Source organism: Chelon labrosus (genome assembly GCF_963514085.1).
Source record: "Chelon labrosus genome assembly, chromosome: 15".
NCBI lineage: Eukaryota > Metazoa > Chordata > Actinopteri > Mugiliformes > Mugilidae > Chelon > Chelon labrosus.
The window spans coordinates 25,220,807-25,245,683 of NC_140348.1; the positions used below are offsets into that span (position 1 = coordinate 25,220,807).

At 44.2% G+C, this 24,877-nt stretch overlaps 1 protein-coding gene across 1 annotated transcript in view; it reads right to left on the reverse strand.

The window, feature by feature from the left end:
• The window catches only part of b3gat2 (beta-1,3-glucuronyltransferase 2 (glucuronosyltransferase S)), a gene marked incomplete at its 5' end in the record, with an annotated part of 47,283 nt that extends 28,835 nt beyond the window's left edge, over positions 1–18,448 (reverse strand). The window contains one exon of the mRNA XM_084562006.1: positions 17,915–18,448. Coding sequence (XP_084418132.1) covers positions 17,915–18,448 — 534 coding nt within the window. The remainder of the gene's footprint in view (positions 1–17,914) is intronic.
• Positions 18,449–24,877: the final 6,429 nt, after the last annotated feature.

Consider the following 24,877-nt stretch of genomic DNA (forward strand, 5'->3'; position numbering starts at 1 on the left):
CACAGAACAACCATAAATGCCAGTGTGCTCCACTTTCAATGTGATTATTTCCTGAAATCTATTTTTACCCTCAAAATTATGACCAATCACAAAATTGCAACTGCAACCGCACATTGCTGAGGCCGTGTTACAACTTTGTCTCGGATGCTTTGTCTTGATTGCCCTAGTGAACGTGAACCGAACCAAGGTTTAAATATCATCGATTATTTCTTGATTCCAAATTAAATATAGGTGTGAAAACATTCTGACATTTCTTTCAACGAATGTATTTGCCAATAATGCGTGGTTTATAGTTCTACGGCAATTTGGCGCCGTAGCGACGACCTAGCCTACACAGACTTTGGCGGCGTAGTCTGACATGCACCTCCCCTTAAATGTAACTACGCGTCACAGCGTCACAGACCACGAGAGCTGTGATTGGTCCGCTTGGTAGTAGCATGTTTCCGCTTTAGTATTTCCGGCTGCTTCTCCATCTCCGCAATTTTCTAATTAATTGTTTTGGATCAATACAGATGGAACACATTGAGGAAAGGTTGACTCAAGCATTTCTATGACTCGTCTTCGGCGACAAGTTTCAGTCGCCATTGTTGAAAGTGAAGCATCAAGTAGAAACAAAAATAACCCGACTGGCAAAAAAGACACAGCGCCGACTAGTTTTTGGGTGGAGTTTTTACTGAGCAGGACAGACTGACGAGCACACAAGTAGAAATGACTCGAACCGGTGTCGGCTACGTACGTAGGTTACGGCGTCTATGTCCCACAGAGGTATAAACTGCGCTTTGGATACGCCACGTTAATAATTCAGCATTTAAATTCTAGTAGCAATGTTTTTTAATATTTCCGTAAAGCTGGGCGAGCTAGCCTTTATGCTAAGCTAGGCTAAACCCATCCTGCCTGGCTCACAACTCATAGACATGTAATTATTAGGATTATTAATAGCGGCCTCAGAAACCCATTTCCCATGATTCTGAGCGGTGTGTATAACGCTAACCAGACAAAGCGTCGACATAAATAAAAATGTGCACCTGTGCACCTGCCAGCTTCAACTTTCAGTGGCTGGAAACAGCCCGAGTCTCTGCTGTTCTTACGGCCGAGCAGCAGAGATAAAGAACAGGAAATTGACATTTATTTTTATTCTAACTGTCAGAGATGATAACTGCGACGCATTCATCTTCCGATAAATAACACAACGCGCTGTGTCTGTGTCTTAAGACTCAGGTGAATGAAAGAAAGTGGATAAATTGAACATTTAGTTAGCGCCTGACCTCACTTCCATCTCAACAACAGAATGAAGCATCTTCTCCGCTTCCTTCCCTTTTCGCTCCACACCTCCGGCAGCTTTAAAGGCCCCTTTCTCCGTGAATACCGTGGCCCCTCTTGAGTTTGCCCATGTGACGCTAAAACCCACCCTCCCTCCCCTCGTTCTTCTTTTGCTGCCGTTCTCTCTTGGGTCATTTTTCAAAGACTCCGGCTCCTCAGATAAAAAGAAAAGGAGAGGAAGAGGTAGAAAGAGGAGCTGACTGCGTGCTGGTCGTTCCCAGATCATTATTTTGGCTTAGCTGTTAAGTCCCAGTTTGACTGCTAATGATCCCCCCGGTTTGAATGCTGCGCCTCCGAGCTCACTGCAGTTTGACACATTATTAGAGAGCGCTGGCATGGAGTCCACGGGCATGCAAATATATTCAGGATATCTGCCTGGGTTTACAGGGAGCACAGTTTTGAACACTTTGAAAACCAACATGTGATTAGGAATGTGTATTTGTTTGTCTTCCTGAGCCTGCCTTTAGAAACCTTGATTTCCACAACAAAACTATGAGAATAAACTCGTAGGTTTAGTTGTTTCTGCTTTGTTTTCACAAGTCAAATTCTGTCATTTTCAAGCTATTTCAAAGTTTTTTGTTTTTAAACGTATTATCCAATTGCAGTCAGGAAAATGATGTCATGTCTCCTAGATTAAATTAAAAACACGTCCATGAGAGAATCTGTGTAAAACTCAGCAGAGATGAAAATCATTTCTCTGGATGTTTTCAGCCGACGCGAGAAAACTGAGACTCTTCTGACAAATCTTCACCGCAGATCATGTGGTATTTTGAGTTTGGAAAAGCGCTACAGGAGCCAACGCTGTCGACTCAACCTCAAAATATGCAAAATAATTTTATGCTGACACGTTGCAAGCTGTGCCTGACGGGGAAATGCTTCTGTCCTCACCCAGGCTGCTGTTTATGTCACTTTATCTAGAAGACATCCATAGTTCAATCCCTGTTGTCCACTAATCAGAGAACTACACTGATCAGCCACAACATTATGACCACAGACAGGAGAATTAAATAACATTTAAACCATCTTGTGACAATTCAATGTTCTGCTGGGAAACTTCTGGACCTGCCATTCATTGGCGTGGATGTTACTTAGACATGTAGCACCCACCTAGACCAGACCAGGCACCCCCACCCCATAGCAATGACACTCCTTGATGGCAGCAGCCATCCCCAGCAGGATGCAGCCTGACACAGACACACACACAAAAACACTTTAGGAACAACTAAAAAAACCATGAGGAACAGCACAAGGTGTTGACCTGGCCTCCAAATTCACTAGATCCCAAACTGATCAAGTATCTGTGGGTTGATCCACAGAGGCCCCTCCCCTCAAAGGCCCCCAAACTAACAACATCCTGTTGCCAGACACCACAGGACACCCTCAGAAGGCCCATGTCCATTCTCTGATGAGTCACCACAAGGGAGACCTGCACAATATTAGGAAGGTGGTCATAATGTTGTGCCTGATTGGTGTATCATGTTGATGTCGGTGGAACTGACTCTTAACTTGGAGCACATATGAACTTTCTATCCTCAGATCCTCTTAACGGTCTGATGAATGGATTATTCTTTCTCTTTATATCGACACACTCACACACAGACGCTCTAACTATGAAGCCTGGGCGCATTCCACCTATAATGGATAAATGAAAGCCATAAAGACAACAAGCAGGGATGTATGCAGTGAAAGGTGCTTTAAGTGCAGCCGTCACAGCCTGCCCACACTTTTCATTTGATTTCTTTTAACGCAGCAGAGGCCGATGTATGTGAACCATGCGACATAAAGAATTATCCTTTATTTCACCCTTTCAATCAGACATGGGCATTCTTGTGTCTTGATGAAATACACAATGCACAGGAGTCAGTTTAATCAAAAAGCAGCAAATGTGAAAAAGGTTTTCTTTTTAAACCACCAAACACTATTTTTTAGTGTGGAGCAGTAATTAGTTTTATGACTGTAATACCTAATTAAAATCTGTTTTTTTATGTATTCATAAAACCAATGTATCAAGGATTATGTCAAGGCAACTAACAGATCACTATAATCTGTTGGTTTGCTTCAGCTCTTTGTTTTAATGTCCTTTAGAGCCGTGTCTTTGTGCACTGCTGCTCCCATCAGCTGGTAGCTGTTTTAATGAAAAGCCGTGTTAAACCTAACCAACAGTACACGTCAGTCTAGCGCCAAACGTCTGAGCAGCTCCTGAACACGGTAAGCTTTTAGCAGCTTACCTGAGATGTTTTGCTGTGATGATAGACGCCGATAAAGACGTAAAAGGAGAGTAAATATTGAGCTTTTATCCGTTAAGTCTCCAGAAACATGAACCTGAATGCGTACGGACTTGGTTCTGATACAGTATGAATTTGATCAGTTTGGGATCTAGTGAATTTGGAGGCCAGGTCAACACCTTGTGCTGTTCTTCATGTTTTTTTTAGTTGTTCCTAAAGTGTTTTTGTGTGTGTGTCTGTGTCAGGCTGCATCCTGCTGGGGATGGCTGCTGCCATCAAGGAGTGTCATTGCTATGGGGTGGGGGTGTCTGATCTGGTCTAGGTGGGTGCTACATGTCTCAGTAACATCCACACCAATGAATGCCAGGTCCAGAAGTTTCCCAGCAGAACACTGAATTGTCACAAGATGCTCGATGTTATTTACTTTTCCTGTCAGTGGTCATAATGTTGTGGCTGATCGGTGTACATAATGGTAGAAAGTTAGATTACAGAATATTTGGAGCCAGGTTTGGGCTGATATCAGACTGACACTGTGTTTGGGTTGCGGTGTAGAAAGCAGATAACCACAGAACGTCTCGATGTTCGTCTTATCAACGGGAACCAAACAAAGCTGTGGGGTGACGGGGTTTCAACAGATGGTGCATTATTCCGCTCGCTGGTGGCTGATTTTGCACATGCTGGCTTTCACAACATTGTCTGCAGACTATACTGCTGCCATAAGGAAAAGTTTGCACCACAAACTTTTTGCGGTGTTGTACTTTTCATTTCCACAGAGGAGAGGCCAGGCTGAGTGTACAGCACATACTGTCACATGCTGGCAGGAACAGGGACAAATAAACCTCATAAAAATAACAAGTACAGGATGAATAAAGGTTTAGTTAATGACGGGTACAGAGCGAGGGCTGATAATAGTCTTCAGGGTGTTTAAGTGTTTTTATTTTTATGTAGACTGGCTGCGTAGTGAACGCTGAAGGAGCTCAGGCAGCATTAATGAGCTGAGCATGGGCTGAAGTTCACTATACACCAAAGAACCAGTACAGAATAAAAGACATGCAAGATGACCATGTTTCAAACAGGCCTTTTTCATATAATTAAATACAAAAGTAGGCAGTTATAGCCTAGGAGCAAAGGGTCAAGGAGGTATGCAAGTGGAGGCAGCTGCATGCCTATACCATCCTCTCTTCACATCTTGGAGAGCTCCAGAAGCCGAGCACGGGTCACGGCTGTTGTCTATCTGAATATTTAAACGTACACTTCGCTTAGAGCCAGAGCGTATTTATATCCTGTGACCCCGCTGCGGTGGAGATATGCAAATTACTTCGAGCTCTGTCTCCGGATCTTTAGAATGAAATGAATTTCCGTTTATTTGCATTGAGAAGCGGTTTTAATGAGTTATTAGCAGGGTATCCTTTCCGTGCTTTACATTGAAGGATGTTTTTAATCCACCGTGGATAATTTAATTGAGTCGGGGAACACAGTACGCATACTGTCCCTCCTATAAATGTAAATGTAGAGGCGTGATAGTATACAGCAGATCAGCCAGTCAAATCCAAATGGCTGCAGACAGAGACGGAGGTGGCTTAAAAGTTTGGAAATAAGTGGTAATATATAAATTTGATGGTTTGTTCTAACATCTATAGTCTGTTAGGCTTTAAACCCGGCTGTGCATGCAGCTCTTTAACACCTAAACGGGTTCCGCTACCTCGTATGAACTGATTTGCGCTGCGACTTTCTTTAAAAATCACAAAACACATTTGAAATCCTCCTCTTTCAAAACGTAATTCCTTCTTTTCGAGCTGTTATTGTTAAAAGATATTACCCCTCCATCTGGGGAGAACGTTATGTAGTTGAAGTTCTATTTAGCAGAAAATTTGAACTGCAGTTTCAAACAGTCACCAACACTACAGCAATCCTGGGAAAGTGAGAAAAAAATCAATACAACCTCGATTGTAATCCTCTGCACAGAACGGCTTCTATTTTAGGAAATCTGTCAGTGTGTGTGTGTGTGTGTGTGTGTGCTTTGTAATACTTATTTTTCACTGGAAGTTGAGTAAAAATCCATATTTTTAAAGCAATGTGCAAATAGTTTTTACAAGAGGAAGGAGAGCACACGGCAAAGAGTCGTAGGCCGGCATTCGGTCTTGATGAAAATCGATAAAGCGTATTCATCGCGGCAGATTGCTTCAAAACGATGAAGCCGCGTGAAGAAGGGAAGAAGACAAGTCTGAGAACAAAGAGTGACAAAGGCTGGTCGCTAGTGATGGGCGGTTCGGCTCTTTTCTGAGAGCCGACTCTTTTGAAAACGGCTCCCAAAGAAGAGCCAGCTCTTTCGGCTCTGGTCATTATTTAGTGAGAAGCCTAATAATAGTCTGGCGAGAGCACACAGTAGGACCTGAGGGTTTACACATCCACTCTGTAAAAACTGTAAAAAAATGACACGACCTTTAGGGTTTGACCCAAGTCCCACCCACTAATATGGAGGCATGGAGGGGGCGGAGCTTATGACCTATACTGCAGCCATCCACCAGGGGGAGCTCCACACGCTTCGGCTTCACTTTTGAGGAGCAGTCATGGCGTCCATTTTTTACAGTCTATGGGACAAACAAAGAGTGGACAATGAGATCGTTGTAAGGCAGTTCTAGAAGAAGGAGTTTTCTTGCCAAGCGTGCTAAATGGTGCTGTAATTGCGCTGCAGTATGACACATTGTGTCTTGCAGTGAATGCACCATTACTATGGAGATAAAAGTCTCAATTATCATTTATACATGACCCAGAGGTGGACAAGCTGCATCCAAGAATATTTTCCTACGAGTCCTCCAAGAGGGTTCTCTCACAATGCTGTTAAATAAGCTTTTAAACGATAAGTAATAAGCACTTGACACTTTGGATACGGGTGTTAAAGCGCGTCAAACATGGGAACGAATACAGAGAAATGTCCTTTCATTCCCTCGTTCTAAAAAAAGACCAGACGACAAGAGGAGCGTTCTGTTCTCTTTGCTCCACAGATAAATCTTTGACGGCCTTTGTTCTGTCCTCATGGGTTTAGTCTGGGAAGTGGGGCCACCGGCGGACACTGTCAAGCGTTAAGAAAGCTCCTGTCTCATTATCAATATGAATATCTTCACCAGAGGGCAGACGCTGTCTGAGATAACAAATAGTTCATCTCTGCGGCACATGAAAAATACTTTCAGATGCAGCTGAGTGCACGGAAAACCCAGTCGTCCTGACAAATTACAGTAGCGGCAGCTCAGTCAGTAAACGCTCGCTGTTTACTGGTAAACAAAAGAGAAGCTGGGGGTGAATAATACAGAGCTGAGAGGAATCACGTTTCATTTGACTCGCCGCCAGGGCACTCTGTCTGGGAGCGCCCAGGCCTGGTCGGGTAATCATCTCTGACTCCCTTCCCTGCAAACAAATAGGTGAGAAGTGTACTGTGTGTACACACAAAGAGACTCTTAATGATGAAGTATATGAAATCCATTATGGATGTTCGCGTTTCCTGCCTCCTGCCCCGGAGAGAGAGAGAGCCATCATTTTCTTGTTTGCGTAGCGGGACGAGTGTTCGGGTGGCTGGGCCGGGTGTGATTTTAATCAAGCGTATTTTTATCTGTGCGTTATTAATATGCATGGCAGAGGCAATCAGAGATAGGGAGAGAAGAAATGAGCTGGGAGAGAATGAATGAATCAAATTAGAGGGGCTGAGGATGGGCTATGAGACTGATGCAATGGTGCATGATATGTGTGCAGGTTGAATGCTTTGTGCGCTTATGTGAGGGGGGGTGATGATAATGAAGAGATGAGGGTGAATGCATATTACAGTAGGGGTATGAGGGACAATGTCTAGAAACCGTAATATAGGTTTTCCCAGCAGCATGAGGGACGAGCTGTCTGTGTGTGTACGTACTGTGGATGTGCATATTTACTGCTCATAGAATGTGAATTAGTCACAAACTGTGGTTTTAAGGGAATCAATTCTTCATCCCTCTCCAGAATCACAGAGCAAACAGCCCACTGAATGAAATGTAATATCTGTTCACCATTTATATGCATTCATCAGTGACTAAGTATGGCCTCGTCTTGGATAAGCAGAGATGAACGGAAGAAAAACATTTAACTTCTATGAAGCAGCTCTTGATTGACTGCACAGGAGATTTCCGTGACTAGTTTTTGCTAAAAATAAACTCTATTACAGCATTACTGCCTGGGAGGCAGGAAAAATATTAAAAAGTCCACTTTTCAAACCTTAATAAGTCTTTTCTTGGGGAAACTGAAATCTGTGATTTTGAAGAGAAGCCCTGCAGATACCTTCCATGTCAGGAAACTCATGTTATACAGTAGATGCTGTACTGATGTGCACCGGCTATAAAGTGTTTAGTTTCAACACCAAAGTCTTTTATAAAATTAGAAAATCTTGAACTTTAGACAGATAGATATGTTTCTTAAAGAGAGCCCTGCTAGTGTTTTGCTCCTGTTTCCATGCATATTGAGGATTGAATAATATGAACAACTCTCAGTATAATTACTTCCCTTAATATGTTATAATATTAATTATATAGACAGATATACAGGGAGCGAGAGATTGAGACAGATGTAGATATATAGTGATATGATTTCATTCCTGTCTTGACTGTTATAGATGCATCTTTTCAGTAGCTTTAATGGTGCCTCATATTTCACAGCTTAGAAGCTCCAGTTCTACATCCATGTCTCCAAAAAGGAGAGAAAAATTTCACGTATTTAGGAACATTTTCAAGTAAATTACAAAGAAACCTTTCCCCAACCCATAAAACCAAACCAAAAAACATTGAAGCAATTAAAATAAAGGACATTATACATTTATTTAAAAGCTTCCCAACAAGTGTCCATCCATGTAAAACCAAAGATGGACGGGCAGTCAGTGCACCGAGCCTGAATCTATTGTGTTGATGGTAGAGAAGTTTGTCCAATATCCAGCTGCACAGAACAATTAAATGAAAAAAGAGAACAGACGGAGACAAAGCTGATGGCTCGTGGTGTTACTCTGCTCCTAAAACTCCTTAATATAATGTGGCTTCTGCGGCACAGCTCGCTGCTTTGTCTAAATTGCCAGTTGCACTAAACTCTCAGGTGCCGTAAAACACCAGTTGCAAACATGAGCTAGTCCACTCTCTACAGCAACATCAACAATTATCCCACGACCATAATTAACAGTGGATGCAGGTTTCTGACATGCATCTCAGCAGGTCCTGCAGAACCAACGTGACACGGTTCAGTGTCACACTGCAAATACTGGCATGAGTGAGAACCGGTTTAACAAACGTCTTTTTGCACATGTTGTTTTCAAAGTCCTAAAGTCGCAATGTGTCATTTGGTGAGGGAGTAGAGACGATAGGAGGGTGTGGAAATAAGTAAGGATCAGGTGCATAACACCTTTTATATTACCTCTGCACCTAAAAAGCCGTCATCCTTTCCGTCACCTCCCTCCCGTCTCCCCGACCACGGACAATTTCTCTCAGCGAGGTTCGTCTCCTTTCTGCTTCACTTCCCTGACATTACAACCCCCCCACCCACCCGGCGCTTCCCTCTACACTATGTAATTATGATAATTGCTCATATGGGTTTGAGGAAATTGAATTTCCCATTTCTCCCTGGTTTCTTTATCGCACTAGTTCCTCTTTGTGCCGCCTCCCCATCTCCCCGCTGTTCTCTGCAGGCATGGAGCCTGCTGCTTGGACACATGATCGAATATACGCTTAATGTTTGCATCTTAGCGCGGCTGGCTGGCGTTTAACACATGAGGGAAAAGGAAATATGTGAAAGCACAATAAAAATTCAAATCATTTTCAAAGATGAACATCCCGGGAGCCTGAGACAAGTGAGCTGCGATGGATTTCCACCACTAACACACAATCTGAGAAGCCATCACGCCACATCAGAACACTAGACCCACTATGGCACCATCTGAGAAAGGTGTTCCTGAGTCACACTTCAGCACAGAGCATTTGCCACAGTACCTGCTCCCTAAAATAGTCGCTGTGACTGCTGTGGAGCTTTCGAGGCCAGGGGGGAGTGGAAGGGGTGGAGGGGGAGGGAGGGAGGGAGGGGAGTTCAATTATTCAAAAAAGGCCTGACGAAAGTCTTGCCTGGCTGACAGACTGCTGCAGCCGAATCAAACAGCTCTGCCATGCTGCCGTCAGCTGAAAAAGCCTCCATTCCCAGAGTCAGCTTTTCAGGAATGAAGAGTGAAATAAATAAATAAATAAATAAATAAAAATAAAAAAAATCATGGCACAGCTTAATTTTCCTGATTGCTTGTTACACAGCAAAGTCTGATTAAGTCTGTGCGCCAAGAAACTGACCCAAGTAAGACAGAGTTATGATCAAAATAGTGAGAAATACAATAATAATTACTGATAAATACTCTTCGATCAACTATTTAAACATGAGCATAGAAAAGCTTTAGTCAGATTAAGTTTTGTGTGAATAGTAGGGATGTACTTGTTGATATCGGGGCCAATCCAGTGAGTTCTTCAGCCAGACTACAAGTCTACAAACTGTGCCATGACAGCTTTCAATATCAGTGTTCATAAATAACAATCAAATTAGAGCAGATAGCACCAAGACAAGAAAATCTGGATGAAATGAATCCTGCACCGAGCAGCTGGCCCGTAAACTTTGAAGGTTGTTTTCAATGGAGACCCTAAATCCGTAGCCTGACGTGCACCTCCCCAGAAATGTAACTGCACAACGCGGCGAAGCAGACCGCAAGAGCTGTGATTGGTCCACTTGGTAGTAGCGTGTTTCCTCCTTAGTATTTCCAGCTGCTTCTCCATCTCCGCAGTTTTTGAATTGATTGTTTTGGATCAACATCGAGGAAAGGTTAGCTGAGGAGGTTCAGAGACTTATACAACTCGTCTTTGGAGAAATTTTGGTGAAAGTTTCTGCCGCTGTTGTTGAAAGTGAAGCAGAAAATAGAAACAAAAAGACACAGCGCCAACTACTGTTTGGGTGGCATTGTTACAGAGTGAGCCAGGCTGATGAGCGCACAAGTAGAAATGGCTTGCACCGGCGTTGGCTACGTACGTAGGTTACGGCGTCTATGTCCCGCAGTACCTTAAATGAGCCTTAAACCATTAACCTTTGTTTTCTCTTCCAATTAAGTCTCAGTTGGCTTCCCTGTGTCGGGATCAGACCTTATCTGACAACCTCACCTTCACCCCCAGCCCTGCCCTTCTCCAAAGGAGGGTCAGCCTAGAAAGAGCACATATAGACACGTTTGCATGGGGTGGGAAGACGTAACAAGGTGGCGTCAATTGATCAATCAATTTCAACTACTTGTATAGTTCAGCTGATTCCTCTCTCATTTCCTCATCTCTTGCATCTCTGGCTTCATTTCCTTCTTCCTACTATTTTCTTTCTTTTTTCCATTCACCTCCATGTGTTCAGTTCTGACAACTTTGTTTTCTTCCTGAAGTTATTGATGTATTTGTCCAAACTTACAATAGTCAAGATGGAAAAAGATCCATGGATGGCATCGTAGGCAGGGTGGCAAACATTCAGGGTTCATTTCCATTATATTCTCATAAATAGTTTTAATTTATACAGTTTAACGCAACGTAGATTAGATACAGAGTATTTATTCTCCAATTTAAAAAAAGAATCTAATGTTGATCTGGTGTGAGGCAACAGGTGGATATTCTAAGTGCATGTTTTTATTAACATATATAACACTGAAGAAGATAAATGTTGGTGAATTTAAATAAAGCAAGTTCTCCCACTCAGTGGAGCAGCTGTTATTATGTATTCTACACTCTTATTTCTTCATAAAAAACTTAAGTCCATCATCTTCATTCAGTATATTTTGACAACAATATAGTTGTTAACAAAGGCAGCAAAAGGAAAAAGACTTTCTCTGCGTTTCTTGCTTCAGTGAATTCACCTGTTGATAGATTCTTTTTCGGTGGAAGTAAAACTGATGGGGACACAGGGGTTTAGTTTAATACATTATAAATTCTCTCAAGAAGGCTATCTTGATGGAGACCGAGCTAGTTATTTATTTTTTTATTTTACTTTGTCTGGAGCTGACTGAATTTGCAGATATCTTCTCAAGAGGAAACCTGGCTGTTCTTCTGATTGCTTGTGTTTCTTTCCTAATGGGACATGCTTTTTGCAAAGTTGATGCAATCCCTCATCTCAGATATAAAGTAGGTATATGTGGTGTCACTTTTTGCATTACTGGACCACCAAGTACCTCTGCAACCCCTTGATTTTAATCAGATGCATCCCACTATTGAGGATCAGCCACAACATTAAAACCACTGACAGGAGAAGTGAATAACATTGACCGTCTTGTGACAAAAAAACAAACAAAAAAAACATGAAGAACAGCACAAGGTGTTGACCTGGCCTCCAAATTCACTAGATCCCAAACTGATCAAGTATCTGTGGGATGATCCACAGATGCCCCTCTCCTCTAAGGCCCCCCACTAACAACATCCTGTTACCAGACACCACAGGACACCCTCAGAAGGCCCATGTCCATTCTCTGATGAGTCACCACAAGGAAGACCTGCACAATATTAGGAAGGTGGTCATAATGTTATGCCTGATTGGTGTGTGTCACTAAAATAACCCAAAAAACTTCAATGAAGGCTTAGTGAATTTCTTATCCTGTATTTATTCTTTATGTAAACAGTTTAACTGTCCCGTCCACACAGGAACAGATTTAGACAGAAACTGCGTAAGGTCGTCAATCTAAAATTGAAAAAAGATTTGTGGATGGGCTCACGTGAGCTCCTACGATAGCGGCACGCTGACTCCCAAAGGCAAAATCACTTCAAAGGAACCAAGAGGAAACGGTGTGCCTTCATGGCCGACCGACACGTAATTGCTCGCGTTGCTTTAAGCGAGCAGTCTTGCGTTTTGCGCCTCTCTTGGCTGCTGGGACGCCGCTCATGCAGAACATGTCATGTGCATAATAAACAACGCCAAACTGAGACCTGACTGATGCAGCTAGCGCAAACGAAGAATGTACCCTTTAGCTCTTCTCGCCTACTTCTTCTTGCTCTGACTCTGCTGCAGGACACAGAGGGGGTAACACAGGGACGCCTGTTAAACATTTGCAACGTACCTATGTTTTTTTCATTAGAGGGGGAAGGAGGGAGGTTGTAACACATTTTGCTCATTACTCCGCGGTAGTTTGTAGTGCGCTCTCTGAGCAAAACAGTCTGGGCAGTTACTTTCATGTAATCAACAACCCAGAATGAGGCTGATTTTGCCCCAGCTGGAGTTCCTCATTTGTTAATTAGGCTGCTGCAGGTCAGAGACGCCCTCGCTTTTTTTGCTCTGCAGCGGTGCTTCAATCAGCGCGGATTTACCATCAGTCATTACTTTTACCTGTCATGTTATGGAATTATCAGCTACTAGAGAGCGGACTCAGCGGTAAAAATTGTCTGTGGTGAGTTGGTGCATGAGCTGGGGGTTAATCAGCTGAGTCATCAGATAAATCTCTATTTACTTTCCAAATGTAGTTTAAGCTTTTAAATTTTAATATTTAAAGAACATATGGAAGAGAACAGTAATGCATTTAAAGAGTGGAAGTGATTAAATTCATCAAAGTGCCCGGTCGGCTAGTACTCTTTTGAGCATGTATCTTAATGTAGTACATTACTCAAACGCCGTAGCAGTGGCGAAAGGCCTGATCTTAACCGATGAAGTGGCCGGGCTTGATATATCAGCCGACATTAGCTTATTCATGTCTCCATTAAACACCGTCCACCAGAGAGCACCGACAAATCACTGGTTCCTCATTTAAGATGTTCCAATCAGCATGCGCATACGTCTTGGTCGTAATAAAACACCCCGGTAGCCAAATGGAGCACGTAGCGCATAGTCGTTCAACTGCACGTCACATCTCCTCTGTCTACTAGCGGTCGTACAGACTAGTCGACTCACTGATCACGTGACAATAAGAAGACAGGTGAGGAGCCCAGTGGGTCGTTGCAGGAAACTAGCAGCGCTGGAAATACTTCACTAAAGATGAAGCCCATACTACCGTGACATGTCAGTCCTGAAATACAACTAAAGTACTACTGCAATGCATCTGAAAAGGCTAACGCTAGCAGAGGAACGGTCCAAATCCGCTGGACAGCAGTCAGTTAACAACTTCACCAAACGTCCTGTGGTAACAGAGAGAAGGAGGCTGCACATCAACTATCTGATAAAGTTATTAGACCTTTAGCTGCAGAGAAATACCTGCTACACTATCCCATCTAACAACACGCTGTGGAGTACTATTAAATGCTACTGATGGTGCTGACTGGCAGCATGTTTTATACAGGCTATACTTATCTGCCTATGTATTCAGGTCAAGAATATAGATTTCATTACTTTCTACTGTGTTTTTATTAGTGACGTCATCAGAGACTAGTCGGTGTCGACTTTTCAACTACTACCTACCCTGTTTCTATTTCAAATTCAGGTGAAAATACCTGCAAAACTAATATAGTAATATAAAATAAACTACTCATGGGCTATGTCACACTGTGCATGTGAAGCTTTGACCTCTGCAGTTGGTATTCTCTGCACAGCTGCAGTGATTGCACCAAAATGCGTGCAGCACTGTAGGTTCCCAGATGTATGAATTATGTCTGTATGAGTAATCTTTAATGACTGATCGAGGCCGTCAGTTCAGATGTGGACGTGCAGAACCACTGTATGTAGAGCAGAGAAATAGACTGTGGATTTTTTTTCAATGCCAGTACAGCTATATGGTTTTAAAAATATGAGAAGCTCCAAAGCTAAACTGCACAGAAATCCCTGCTGGCAAAAAAAATGTCCCAGTGTACAACTACAAAAAATTACTTCATCCAGTGGTCATGGTAAAATAGTATTTTAGTTTCTTAAATGTTACCTCAGTCGTTTTTCTTCCTGAAATGATATAGGTTTCTAATGTGAAGTTGCCACCCAGTGTAAGCACAGTTGGTGTCATCAGTCTAAAGCCTGCAGACAGTTTCTGCAGGTTATTACTGCCCTATGACAGCCTATTATCTCTCTATGACAGGCCATTACCTGCACAGAGGAGCGGGGTAATGAAATAGGAAGGAGGACAGAGAGAAGACAGCGTGCTATCAACAAATGAAACAGATGCTCTCCACGCTGAGCCACAGTGGCTTGAATCTAACGCAGAGACTGTGTGTCGCAGTGGGCTAAGCCTCGGGATCACAACGCTGTGGATTTTTATCCAAGGGCTGCATTCAGGGAAGCAGCTGAGCTGATGTGGAGAATTATCTCTGCCGCATTTTTGATTGTTTGGCTTCACGGTTGTTTGTGACCAGATGATGCCTGGATGGGCGTCAGAGATGGTGGAATGATAGCCACGTTAACGACGGCGTTCATGTGATGGTCAGGAGAGGATTAAACCATTAGCCAGTGATTTTCATATTCACTGAATGTGAATGTTTAATTACCCTGAGCGTCTGTGGCTGATGGGAGGCGTCCAGATTTGTTTTCCTGTACCTCTGTACTAGTGAGTGCAACAAACGGATTCATCAGGACCAACAAAGTCAGACTTTAAAGTTGAGAAGTATTTACAAGTAATGCTGAAACTAACTGCATTGCTAATGTTGCCATGCTAAGATAAGTTAACAAGCAGCTGCAGCTCTGTACGTTATCTCAAATAAAATAGGCAACATTCTAATCGTGGCACGCTAACATGAATGTTTAGCTCAAGGCGCCATGGCCTACACTGTTGGAAGGATTCACACTATCTAATTAGCCTAGTCAGTGGCTGTAGTGTTGAGTTTCTCTTTGTTTTTCATTGGAACTGAGCTGCTAATGCAAGAGTCAGAGCTAAGGAAGGCTACACTTTTTAGTTGTTCCTAAAGTGTTTTTGTGTGTGTGTCTGTGTCAGGCTGCATCCTGCTGGGGATGGCTGCTGCCATCAAGGAGTGTCATTGCTATGGGGTGGGGGTGTCTGGTCTGGTCTAGGTGGGTGCTACATGTCTAAGTAACATCCACACCAATGAATGCCAGGTCCAAACGTTTCCCAGCAGAACACTGGATTGTCGCAAGATGGTTGATGTTATTTACTTCTCATGTCAGTGGTCATAATGTTGTGGCTGATCACTGCAATGCAAAAAAAAGAGGAGTTGGAAAGGAGAGGAGAAAGTGTCCGAGCAGATGCAGAGACAAAAGAGAATGCATTGTCTGTTCTTGTGCAGTCACAGAGACGAAGAGAGGACGAGGAAATGCATTTTGGACCAATCACAGCTGCTGCCGTCTACATTATCACTGTGTTTTCCTACGTGTCCGAGGAGATGCACGTCAATCCGGGCTGTAATCCGGCTGCTAATCTTGTTAAACCTCATCAGAATATGGAAATGTAGATATGCAAAGGAGCGATCCGTCCGTTCAGACGTGCATGAAGGACATCTCTACTTTCTTATCAGCAGCAGGAAGTGATTTCAGTTGTAGTTTGGTTTCATCATGGCCTTTAGGAAATTGCGGGAGACATGATTTTGTTGTGTTTGTTTGTCTTATGTTTTGCAGTTTTCTCTTTTTGCACAGTGTTGCTTTCTAAGGTAGAACGAAAAGAGCGTCTACAAGTAAAAGGAAATCACACAGCAGATATATTAATATAGGTTTTTACTACAATATTCAGAGTTCTCAGATAACGCTAAACGTTCTGCATTCTGAAAATTGTATTACTGGCTCAAACTAACTAACTCAGACTTTGGGCGCGCTCTCAGTGAATGGCAGCAATCAGAGTGAGGAGCAATCAGCAATCAGAAGCATTCTTCCAGATTGTTTGTTGCTCTCTGAGAGCGCAACGATTGTTTTGCTGCCGCTGCGACCGGCTCTCTCTTCTCATTACCCACAGGTCCACGTCGTATTGTGCTGAAATAAACAAGTAAGTGTCTGTCAGCGGCGACGGTGAACCACGCGCCCCGTGCACGTGCAAGAAGCACAAACACGGATCACGTTAACGGAGTCTGAGCTGATTTACATGAAGGCGTCGGTCAATACGCAAGGTCAATACCGACACATCATCTGGTCCGGTTTACCGTCTGCAGCTCGTCGATACGGACTCTCAGCGCCTCGTATGAGTCTGCACACTGCCTCGCGGGATTAGGACAAGGATTAAGAAGTATGAAATGTTGAGGGTGTCAGTATGTGACGATAAATAAAAAAGCATTCAATCACACACTCTCAGTCCTGCTTATGAATTCAGAGCCCAGTGGTGAGTGAATCAGTGGAAAGACAGACAGCAGTAGTGCTGGAGAGAAAGCCAAAACACTCCTGGCACCTGCACCTTCTCCTCTCGTTTTACCATCCAGCCAGCCTCTCTGTGAACACACTCCTCTAATACCAACTGCGGCTTTACCAGTTCCCCTATTAGCGGGGTCTGGAGCATCCCCAGAGTGTTCACAGGATCCGCTGGGACCCTGTCAACGCGAGGAGCAAATTTCTCCGTTCCTTTGAAATAACCCCGCTCGGGGGAATGCCTAACAATGGCTTTTTTGATGCAGCGCGGCGGCTAGAGGACGGCGCAAAAACAGAATGTTTAACCTGACTGCGTTGGAGAAAGGAAGCACGCAGCTTGATGCAGATTTCCAGTAACTAAACATGAGCAGCAGGTGTTGAGGGAGGGGGGAGATGAGATCGATGAGTGTGAAGCCAAAGCATCTGAGTAGAGTACAGAGACTCCTGCAGCTGGCAGACACTTTACATATTCATATACAAACACAGAATCAAAGGAGAAGGTGCGCTGCAATAAGTTTGGATTAAACCCAGCTGCAAGTAAAATGTGCTCCATGTGCGTTGGCACCAACAACACAGTGCTGGAACAACAACAGTGATCAATACGACTTGGATTCTGCAGGAGGAGAAGTTGTGGACACGGCTGATCATCCTGGGACATTAAAAGCTGGACATAGGACTGACTAAGTGTCTGTTGGGTCAATTTAAAATACACTAGCATTAGCCATAGCAGACCAAGTCTAATAGAAACTCTGAAATCTCTCATTTGTAAAGACAGAAGCCCCATGTGCTATTTTCTGTCTCCCACATACATGCAGCTGCACCTTTCTTGCTCAGATACTTTAACTTTTTTTTACTTTTAAGTACTTCTGTCACCTCATGTTTTAATTCAGACTATTCAGAACTCAGAGGCCAAGCATCTAGCACGCTGTTTTCACAGATATACTTGAAAGTAAGCTATTTACATGATGCACTAGGTAAATATTGCATCGTTTAAACATATTTAACCTAATTAAGCTATCTAAAAGGCCAAAAGGTCAAAGATCAGGGGCGTCCACATCTTTCCACTTCCCATCCTGCTCTGTTGTGATGAGGTCTGTGTGAGATGCTCAGGGAAGCTGACGCGTTACCTCCTCGAACAGCTCCAGGCTGTACGTGTTGTCATCGTCCGCGAAGAAAACCACCCCGGCGTCCCGCTTGCCCCGGTGCTGCCTCAGCCACGCGAGAGCCACATTCCTCTGCTCGGTGGCGCGTGGCATCCCGGCTCGCTTGAACCTGCGGGGGGTGAACACATGCAGGTGCGTGTACGGCACGCCGCACCGGGCCAGGAAGCGCGCCACCAGCTCCGTGCGCACCGTCGAGTCTTCCACCACGATCCAGTGGAACCGGGGCACCTGGCGGAAGGCGTGAGCCAGCCGGGTCAGCTCCGCTTTCTGCACCGGGCGGGTGTAGGTCGGGGTGATGGCGTAGACGACCGGCAAGGCGGTCTGGTTCTGATTGCCTCCCAGCCCCGGCGCGCCGGTCCTGGCGGCTCGCTGTGCCCTGCCGGTGCGGGCGGCTGCTGGAGTCCGGATCGTCCTTTTACTGTCGATATCGATCATGATGATGACAATAAGGACCCAGGGCAGCAGGATGAAGAAGCGACTGAAAAACACTGATTTCATGGCGAGTCTGAAGTTGCCGTGCGTCCTCTTTTTCACTCACTCCATCACAAACAAGAAAACCGACCGCAACTCCAAGAGAACCTTTAAATCCCTGGATCTTATTCTCCAAACACCAACAACAAGCGCGCTGAGTCCCTTCTAAACTATTTCAAGCACGAACCCATCCGCTGCGTCCCCTCCGTCCCGACGGGACCGTTTTCCCCGGAGTCCCCCCACTCAAGCTTCTCTTCTCTCGGATGGGACTTGTGTGCTTCTTCGTCGTCCAACGCTCCTCCGGCTCTCTCTCTAACGAGCCCCGTTAAATTCCCATGATCAGTCGCCCCTCTTAGCGTGTTTTCCAGAAAAGGAAAAACAAGCAGGAACGGTCCCCCCAGCCCCTGCAGCGGGAGGTGATAACGCACCGATGTGCGCCGCCGAGGAGCATCACTTGGCGAGGACAGAGCGCTGCTCTGAGTCTGAGGATAATAAGGCAGGAGGGGAGGAGCAGGTGCAGAGAAGAGGAGGGGAGTCGGGATGGAGGAGAGAACCTTGGAAGCGAGAGGGAGAGAGAGGGAGGGAGGAGAGAGAGAGAGGGAGGGGGAGGAGAGAGAGAGAGAGAGAGGCCCAGCTGTGTGCATCAGTGTCCGCTGAGAATTAACCCAACTGATGGAGAGACGTAGAGGCACAGAGAGAGAAAGAGAGAATAGGTTGAGCTGCTCAAGCTGTGATTGTCAAGAATAAATTATTAAATAGAAACAGGAAGACTTGATTCAAAGACACAAGGGACAAGGATAACTCAGAAACAAAAATAATGCAAACATCCCTCAAAATCGTTCTAAGGCTGCAAGCAACCACAGATAGATAGATATGTGTATATAGGTGTGGATGTTAATTAGACATGTAGCACCCACCTAGACCAGACCAGGCACCCCCACCTCATAGCAATGACACTCCTTGATGGCAGCAGCCATCCCCAGCAGGATGCAGCCTGACACACACACACACACACACAAAAACACTTTAGGAACAACCAAAAAAAAAAAAACATGAAGAACAGCACAAGGTGTTGACCTGGCCTCCAAACTCACTAGATCCCAAACTGATCAAGTATCTGTTGCCAGACACCACAGGACACCCTCAGAAGGCCCATGTCCATTCTCTGATGAGTCACCACAAGGAAGACCTACACAATATTAGGAAGGTGGTCATAATGTTATGCCTGATCGGTGTGGATAAACCTGACCAGCTGTGAAAGAACCCCTGTCAAACTGTCAAACTGTTGCTCATGTAATAATTTCACCTCTGCTTGGTGTCTGGGGAAATAATGGACGTCCCGTGTTTTGTGAGGGTCTTTATCTCTGGTCCCTATAGAAAGCTAATCCAGTCATAATTGCTGCCTGGAGATTGTGATGATTTATTGATTTTTTTTTTTTTTTTTTTTTTTCCTTTAGCAGTAAACATAATGATTTTGTGCCGTGGGCTGGTCACACAAAACAACCAACATAAGGATGTCACACTGGACTGAAGGAAACGGTGTCACTGCTGTTATATCAAACGGTCACACTGATAGAATCACAGCACAGACTTGGGTTTGGAATAACAAACACTTCAGGGGACAGACAAGATCAGACAACACGATATCAGTCAGCACTGGGTGCTGATAAAGAGTGCTGGACGGTCACCAGGTACTCCAAATGAAACAGAACATCCTCTGATTTGATGCTTCCATCAGCAACGTGTTGCCAAAGATATTTTATGATCAGGCAATGCAATGGGAAAGATGAAGCTATTTTATTTCCTCATAAACAATTCCAAAAAGGAATTGGTCGATGACTCATCCTGCACTTGGGGGCGTGTTCTAATTTTGCATCCAGTGAAACACTGTGGGCATTTATCATACGTTATAGTCATGCAGGTAAACAACAGGTGTACACAGCAGCTATGTATTAAAGTGGGTTTGATGATTGCAAATACTCAGCGTGGGCGGCACAGTGGTGTGGTGGTTAGCACTGATGCCTCACAGCAAGAAGGTTCTGGGTTCTAATCCATGGGCCGACTGGTTCCTTTCTGTGTGGAGTTTGCATGTTCTCCCTGTGTCTGCGTGGGTTCTCTCCAGGTTCTCCAGCTTCCTCCCACCGTCCAAAGACATGCTGGTTAGGTTCATTGATGATTCTAAAGTGGCCGTAGGTGTGAGTGTTTCTCTGTGTTAGCCCTGTGATAAACTGGAGACCTGTCCAGGGTGTACCCCGCCTCTCGCCCCAATGACAGCTGGGATAGACTCCAGCCCCGCCGCAACCCTCCAGAGGACGAGCGGTTACAGAAGATGAATGAATGAATGAGAATACTCAGCGTGCAGAGTACTGCATAAAACCAAAGAGCAAGAGTTCAAGAGTAATCTGTAGTATTAACACTAGTGCAAATAAAGTGCTCTCTAGTATTATTAGCAATAGTGCAAATAATTTGCAACATTAGGAGTATTGCAAATAATCTGTAAATTTCAATATTGTTGATTGTTCCTGATACAAGATACATACAACTAAATTGAACCTAACTGACCTACATAGGTAGTGTGGAGGCAAGGTGTGAATTCATCAAAGGTTTATGTTTAAAATATCTGATTGGGTCCAGCTAAAAAGAACCGGATTAAAAGACTTATGGATCCATCATGGATCCGTTCAAGCAGATTACGTCTGGAATCTTCCTGGCTTTCTGTTTTTTTTTTTTTTCCCTCCACTTTATCCGAGAAGCTAATTATTGACGCTTAATTATGCACACAACGCGGAACAAGACAACTGTCGGGAGGAAAGGCAGAGGGAATCACTGAGCCTAATAGAGTTGGTTCACACCGAACTAATTGCAGGCAAACAAGCTCATAATTCCACAGGATGAAAGCACCTTTGATTGTTTGGAGTAGACGGCAGCCTGGGAATGCTGGCGTTCACGGGGAGCGCCGTAAAAGCAACCAGTGCGCTTCGGCGGCATGTTTGGGTCTTTGAGACGTATCGGGTGTTACACTGTCCTCAAACAAAATTACTTTTGGAGGCTTAATCAATCTCGTGCTCAGTGATTTGGGTGAAAACCAAGTAATGGGCTTACTCAGTGATAAATCACTTTTAAGGGACTGATGTGATGATAGCAAATGGTTTAATGGGCTCTATTCCAGTATTAAATTGTCATTCTTTATCAGCCTTGATTGCATGTTCGTCCATCTGTTCACACACAACGAGCAATTTGGTAAATTAAGATGACGCATCAAGCAAGGATTAATTCTAAATGAGATCGTTGGGATTTAAATTGCTTCAGATATTATTAGCAGCCGACGCTGAGGAGAAGACGACGCTTTCATTTTGTGTTGGAAGGTTCCTCCGTCCCGTCACGATTCCCGTCTATTCCCATCTCCTCCTCCCATCACACCTGCCAATCACTTGTCAAACAACCAACCAGTCACCTGTCTTACCTTTAGAGATTAATTTATAGGAAGCAAAGTGTGCACGTGTATGTAAATGGTGGGACAATTAAAAGGAAAAGTGAATCTGAACCGTTGACGCATCCAATCCAACAAATTAGGCCTGAATGTCTTTTTCATTCCCACAGCTAAAGGAATCCTTTTTTTTTTTTTTTTTTTAAATTAAATGATAATTTACAGCGACAAAAGCTTTTGCCCGATGATAATATGCAGATTTCTCAACACTCTGGAGACATAATTAAACCTCAATGGGCTGAAAAATAGTGTTTAAAATTAGACACGAGCCCAATGAAGAGCAAAAAGGACAGAAGAGGATCGAGCTGATATAATGAAGCAGCAGCAGGAGAGTGTGTCTCTTGCTGCTAAATACAACAATTAAATGTAGTGATAATTAGCTTTCTTTTAACTGTTTAGCCTCCCTGTTAAACTATTCTAACCATAGACTGTATATAAACATGGATGACATCACGTTGCAGCATTGGCCACTGATGTTAGCCGGTGAACCAAACTAGAAACCACCTGAAATAATGTTTTTCCAGTGTGATATGAAGTCATTATGCTGATATTTGTCCAATTATTCCTTTTTTAGTATACTGATGATGTAGCTGTGAGTGGCAGGTATCAGTCCATGCCTGTGCAATTGACAAACTGTTAAAGGTCAAAGGTCAAAGAGGGTTTTGAGATTTTTATTTCAACCATATGTAGCAGACACAGTACACGGAGATGAGAGGACGTTCCTCCAGGACCGTGGAGCTACATGAAGACGTAGGACTAAGAACGCTACAAGGGACTGAGCATGAAGTGTGTGTGTGTGTAAGATTATGCAGACGATACAATATACTGTATCTGGTAGAAGCTGTTTTTGTTTTGAAGGCCAGCTAAATTAGAAAGTTAACATTAATAGTATAGATAGCAAGCTCAGAGCACAAAGTAGTTCATATGCTGCCTTCCATGAACTCTGTCAACAACCTTGCAAGTGGAAAATAAAGTGTGAGTTCATTAAATGTTTGCTGATGACAGCAACATGTTACTTAGACATGTAGCACCCACCTAGACCAGACCAGGCACCCCCACCCCATAGCAATGACACTCCTTGATGGCAGCAGCCATCCCCAGCAGGATGCAGCCTGACACAGACACACACACAAAAACACTTTAGGAACAACTTTAAAAAAAACATGAAGAACAGCACAAGGTGTTGACCTGGCCTCCAAATTCACTAGATCCCAAACTGATCAAGAATCTGTGGGATGGTCCACAGAGCCCCCCCTCCCCAACAACATTCTGTTGCCAGACACCACAGGACACCCTCAGAAGGCCCATGTCCATTCTTTAAAGAGTCACCACAAGGGAGACCTGCACAATATTAGGTAGTATTAGGTCATAATGTTGTACCTGATTGGTGTATACTGTAATTTTTGTGTCGGTGTCTGAAACCTGCGGCTAGCTAGCCTCTTGCTTGCTTTTTTTTTTATTGATGACTAGATTAAATAAAAAGTCCATTCATGAGGAAACAATTAGTAGATGATGTCTGGATGTGACAGATCACATGTCACGCAAATTGCGAAACAGCATCACTAAATGGACTAAATGCGGTTCAGAAAAAAAAGAAAAGGAAAGTCCATTCTTCTTTCACCCTCTAGTTGTGAGCTCTCTGCATTGTGGCTGTTACAAGCATCACTGTAGACAGTCGGACAGGTGCGCGTGCTTTCCGTTACTTTCGACTTTCGCCGGCGTACGGTTCGGGTTTGGCGACGCCGTTGATTTGAGGCTTTGCTGTTTTTTGACACCGTGTCAGATGTCGTGAGTCTGTGTGATTGAGGGCAGCCGGGGACACGAAGGGGTGGTGACTCTCCACGACGTTTAGCCTCGAGGCCTCGCCTGCTAGAGCAGCTAGAGCAGAGACGGCAGAGGAGACTGCAGAGAGAATGCACCGTACCGAGGGAACGTACAGTCACGCGTCATCCACATCTCACATTTAGATCTGGTGTCGCTCGTATTGCCGTGCCTTTGTTTCATCAGTCAACTCGTGGTGGGAAAATTGGACGGTTAATCTTTCTGAGTCACTGCCGAGCACTGGCGCAGAAAGAAACACAGAGGCTCAAAGACGTGGTGAGTGCTCGCGTGTGTAGATACTGTATATGTGCACTGCATGCACGCCACGAAGACAGAACCACTGTATTACCCTGAGGGTCCCTCGCTGCCCCTTCAAATACTGCACAGATGGATGATGGAAGATGGAAAGTACAAAGGAGCAAGTGAAAGCATCGCCGCCAGGGAAAGAGAAAGAAAAAAATATGAATAAATGAAAGCAAGTAAGGCAGGAAGAGAGGGAACAGTCATATGAATGACAAAACAAAAAACAAAGAAAGAAGGAGGAGGAAACTGAGAGGAGGGGGATGGTAAGGATTGATGTTTACTGGAGGGGAAATGTCCTGCAGTGTTTGGATTTCAGACCAGCTGCAGAAATGCCACGACCAGCTAACTGGAGCGCACTGGCCCCGGCGCGCACATAAATCACGGGGCTGAAAATGCAATTATATGATAATTCACGGTACAATTCAATTCAGGGGGACGACGCGGATCCGCTCGGAAACGGCGACCGGACCACAACACATTCGTCAACGCCATTAGCATAGAAATAAGTTTGTGTCCGGCACCTCTGCAGAGCGGCGGGCGACTTGGTGCATCCAGCACCGGAGCGGGAGGGGGAGGGGGAGGTCCTCCAGAGGCCGCCGCTTGACATTTGATGGCATCGGCGCTGGAAAAGTCAAGAGTTTAATGCTCTGTCAGATGTTAAATGGGTCGGTCTCCTCACTTCTGATGTTCTATTAATTATGAATAGAACCTTTTTAATATGTATTCGACTAAATATTAAGCGCTGACGGAAAATTGCTTGACTGAAAATGACATTAAATGCTGACATTTAAGGTCTTCTCAAGGGATGTTAGTGATTACCTGCTTGGTGGCAGTTTGGCTGCAGA